This window comes from Chrysochloris asiatica, unplaced genomic scaffold, assembly GCF_000296735.1.
Source record: "Chrysochloris asiatica unplaced genomic scaffold, ChrAsi1.0 scaffold00491, whole genome shotgun sequence".
Lineage (NCBI taxonomy): Eukaryota > Metazoa > Chordata > Mammalia > Afrosoricida > Chrysochloridae > Chrysochloris > Chrysochloris asiatica.
In genome coordinates this window covers 663,110-667,660 of record NW_006409009.1, presented here as the reverse complement: position 1 = coordinate 667,660, position 4,551 = coordinate 663,110, and the positions used below count along the sequence as shown (strand labels likewise).

At 38.1% G+C, this 4,551-nt stretch overlaps 1 protein-coding gene across 1 annotated transcript; it reads right to left on the bottom strand.

The window, feature by feature from the left end:
• Nucleotides 1-1,138: 1,138 nt before the first annotated feature.
• On the bottom strand, nucleotides 1,139-2,080 carry LOC102812515 (olfactory receptor 18-like). Its single transcript, XM_006877385.1, has one exon. The coding sequence runs from the start codon at nucleotides 2,078-2,080 to the stop codon at nucleotides 1,139-1,141; it is 942 nt and encodes a 313-aa protein (XP_006877447.1).
• Between the last annotated feature and the right edge of the window lie 2,471 nt (nucleotides 2,081-4,551).

The following is a 4,551-nucleotide window of genomic DNA, read 5'->3' as shown; positions in this document are numbered from 1 at the left end:
CCTGCAGAAGGGCATCATACTTGGTAAAATGGAAGGTCAGCAAACAAGAGGAAGACTCCCAATGATATAGATTGGCAACATAGCAACAATTGTGAGACTGATGCAAGATGGGCCGTGTTTTGATTTGTTGTGCATACATTTTCTATGAGTCTATATCACCTTGATGGCACCTAATAACAACAACAGCAAGAGTAAATTGTTAAACAAGTTTCAGCAGAGATTCTAGACTGAGATGAATTAGTAAAAAATGTCTGAAAATCTACTTCCAAAAATAATCCAAAAACAACTCTTTGAATTACAATAGTCTGACATTCAATTAATTGTGGGGATTGTACAGAACTGGGGACTATTTCCTGCTGTTGTGAATGCAGTCACCATATTTCAGAAAGCCAACTCAAGAACAGCTAACAACACCCTTTAGAGGGTGAAGATCTTTTAGGAAATATCAATAGGAGAATTTGAAAAATGACTTGCCTGTTTTTAGAGCAATTTCTTTCACAATTTTCCCCTTGTGAAATATGATGTCTTAGAGATACTCAGCACATATTCAGGAGAAATAAAAGTTCCAGGACAAACTAGTCATCTTAAAAACATGAGTACTTTTATCCTTGGATGCACGTTAAACACGTGAGGATCTTAAAAACTCAAGTTCAAGTCATATTCTTTTTAAATCTGGATCTGGAGGGATAGGATCTAGCATAAATATTTTTATGTTTCTGAGATTATTCCAATATGAAATCAAGATTCAGTCCAAATGACATGCATTTTCACATATAATCATCATATAAATTACATTCTATGCTAAACTAGTCTGGAAAATAGAGGCAAATTATAGTATAGGATGAGGATTCCAAGAATATAAAAATAGAGCTGTAAAATGTCCAGGACCCCTTGATCATTAATGAGAAGCTATAGAAGTCTATATAACTATAGTATAAATTTATTGGGAAAATTTAGGTATCCCAGAATATTTCAAGTATCACATTAAAGATGTGACAAAGAAAGCAATGTTAAAGAATGGAAACACAATATTGAAACCTATGAGAGCTAAAACTTATGTAACTAAAGAGATGAGATTTCATGTTGCAGATGTTAGATTTTGCCATCTTTTTCAACCCACAAATCAAAATATATGACACTAATGTTGAAAATATGCTTTTCCGCTGAGTAGCCTCCCTAACACTTTCTTTATGTCCTTGTTTCTAAGGCTGTAGATGAAGGGGTTCAGCATGGGGGTGACCACAGTGTACATCACTGAGGCCACAACACCCTTCCTGGGAGAAATTGAGACAGCTGAACTGAGATACACTCCAATACCGGTTCCAAAATACAAGCAAACAACTGACAGGTGAGAGCCACAGGTGGAAAAGGCTTTAAACTTCCCTCCTGAAGATGAGACTTTCAGAATGGAGGAAATAATTCGAGTGTAAGAGAAAAGGATCCCCGATGCTGGAAGACCACCAATGATAACACCAATAAAATACACCACTATGGTATTGTTGGAAGTGTCAGAGCAGGCAAAGTTGAAGAGTTGTGGAGGGTCACAGAAGAAACTTGGGATTTCCACATCTGTGCAGAAGGTAAGTTGTGCCACCATTGCCATGTGCAGTTGGGAGTCCAGAATGCTGATAATGAATGATACCAAAAGTAGCAAGCCACAGAGTCGGGGGCGCATGATAATTGTGTAGTGAAGGGGGTGACAGATGGCCACAAGCCGGTCATAAGCCATCACAGTGAGCAACAGAATTTCCAGACATCCAAAGAGATAGATAAAGGACACTTGTGTCAGGCAGCCCACATAAGTGATAGATTTGTTCTGTGTCTGGATGTTCAGCAGCATCTTTGGGGCGGTGGTGGAGATGAACCCAATGTCAGCCAAGGACAGGTTGGAGAGGAAGAAATACATGGGTGTGTGGAGGATAGGGTCAGAACTGACAGTCAGGATCATGAGCAGATTCCCAGCCACGGTGATTAGGTACATCAACAGGAACAGCCCAAAGAGTAGTTCTTGCACTTCTGGATCTTCAGAAAGACCCAGGAGTAGGAATTCTGAGACACCTGTTAGATTCTTTGGCTCCATGTCCTTGAGACATTCTGAAAAAGAAAACAGAAACAAGTGAACAGGCACCCAACACTGTTTTGTTGTTGTTGTTTTGTTTTTTAATTCACAGGTAAAAAATTCAAATTGTCCACATTACCTTCAGTAATAGAGTCCTGGTGTGGCACTGTGGGATAAAGCATTGCAAGGCAGGTCACACTGAGTCACAAGATCAGTGGTTAAAACTGATCAGCCTTTCCTCAGAAATCTTATACGGCTTTGACATGAGTCTGAAACAATTTGTTAGCACTTTGCAATAGCAACAACAACATTAGCAATCTTTCTTGTTTGTTGCAAATCTAAGAACTGTATTTCTCAGAACTCTTCCCTCATTGTTTTCTGTGCTATAATTCTGCTTCTGCACACACCCACTTTAGAAATACTGGACTAAAGTATGTTAGAGGGGCAAGGATATTTTAAGATAAAAAATCCATAAAAGAGTCTTGTGGAGCCATGGGTAGGCATAGACTGCTAACTGCAAGGAGAGCAATTCAAATCCACCATCCACTCCAGCAGTCAAGAAACCAAAACCTGTATTGCATTAGGCAAATCTGCTGCACAAAACCTCTTTAAAATGTTCAAGGACAAAATTTTCAGTTTGAAGACTAAGGTGTGCCTGACCCACGCCTTGGTATTTTCAATATCCTCATATGCTTGTTAAAAGTTAAAATAAGGAAGACCATAGAAGAATTGAGGCATTGAATTATGGTGTTGAAAAAGAATATTAAAGGTGCTATAGACTGCCAGAAGATCAAACAAGTTTGTGTTGGAAGAAGTAGAAACCAGAATGCTTCTTAGAAGTCAAGATGGCCAGATTTTGTTTCTTAAACTTTGGACATATTATCAGGAGGGACCGGTTCCTGGAGAATGAAATCATGCTTGGTAAAGTGAAAGGTCAGCAAAAAAGAGGGAGACCCAAACAAGATGAGTTAGCAAATGACTGTTACTATGGGTTCAAATTTAGCAACAAATGTCAAGATGTCTCAAGATCAGGCGTTCATTCTGTTCTTGGTCTCTATTGGTTGGAATCAACTTGACAGAACCTAACTACAACAAGCCACTCCATGGGAGAAAAATGAGGTTGACTGCTCTCACAAAGATTCATTATCTTATAAACATTATATATAGGACTGCTTGGAATCAGAATTTACTCCATGGTAATGGAATGAGACTATGAGGGGAACATATACCAGAAGTATCCTTTTAGAAAAAACAATAATCATTTCAATAAAGGAGACTAAAAATCACTTGTATTCCAGGATGGGCAATTTGTACTCACCTTGGCTAAGAACGTTGGAAGACAGCTACCTGGACAACTGATTAGAAGGCATACATATCTTTGCACATTCCTAAGAAAGGTGAACAAACAGGCAATTATTAAAAGTGAACACGAGGATAATGAGTGGTTTTAAATCAGGAAAGATGTGCAGCAGGATTGCATTCTTTCACCATACCTATTCAATTTGTACACAGAGCAAATAATCTGAGAAACTGGATTATATTAAGAAGAAATTGACATCAGAATTGGAAAACAACTCATCAACAACCTGTGAAATGCAGCTGACACAACCTTCCTTGCTGGAGGGAGAAATAATTTCAAATACTTATTGAGAAATACAAGATAAAATGAGTAAGTGGTACTTCATAAAAATTTAAAACTATATATTTGTTTGTAAAACAAATGAATTTATCAAGAAAAGGAAGAGGACATTTGGAGAATAAGCACTGGACTGCTAACCACAAGGTCAGTGATTGAAGCCCACCAGCAACTAACTCTTTGGAAACCCTATAAAGGGTCGCTATGGTTTGGGGTCGCTATGAGTCGGTTCCGACTCGATGACACCTGACAACATGGTTTGGGATCAACTCAACTGCACTTACCAACAGCAGCATATACTGGATATGTGTTAGTATCCAGAATATATAAAGAACTTCCACAGTTCAACAACAAAAAGATAACATAATAGAACAAAATGGATGAAATGTTTGAATAGACATTTATCCAGAAGAGAGACACAAATAACCAATCAGTACATAAACCATTTTCCATGTAGCAGTGGAATTTAAAAACACATGAGTGGCCATCAAAGGTACAATTATGGGTCTCTCACTGACCAGAGGAAATAAAAGCAATGAAAATTGAAGATGTGTGGCAGAAATCAGTCCAATGTATTAATGTATCATGTGAACATCATCCTCCATTACCTTAAAACCAGAAGAACTATCACTACCAACTTCTCTGTTATCAATACCAGTTGCTCTGAAAGGGACCACATTTAAAGATCCTAGATAGAGTGGGAGAAAATGTGCAACAAAAGTCAATATCATAAAAATGACCAGGCTTACAGATCACATAGAGACATGTAGAAACCCCAAGACTATGACACTCAGTCATCCTTCAGGTCTGGAACAAAACTCACCTGCATTGTTCAATTTTCAGCTAAGGAATAGAT

Coding starts and splice junctions, on each gene's coding strand:
- LOC102812515 (XM_006877385.1), bottom strand. CDS start 2,080: ATGGAGCCAAAGAATCTAACAGGTGTCTCAGAATTCCTACTCCTGGGT.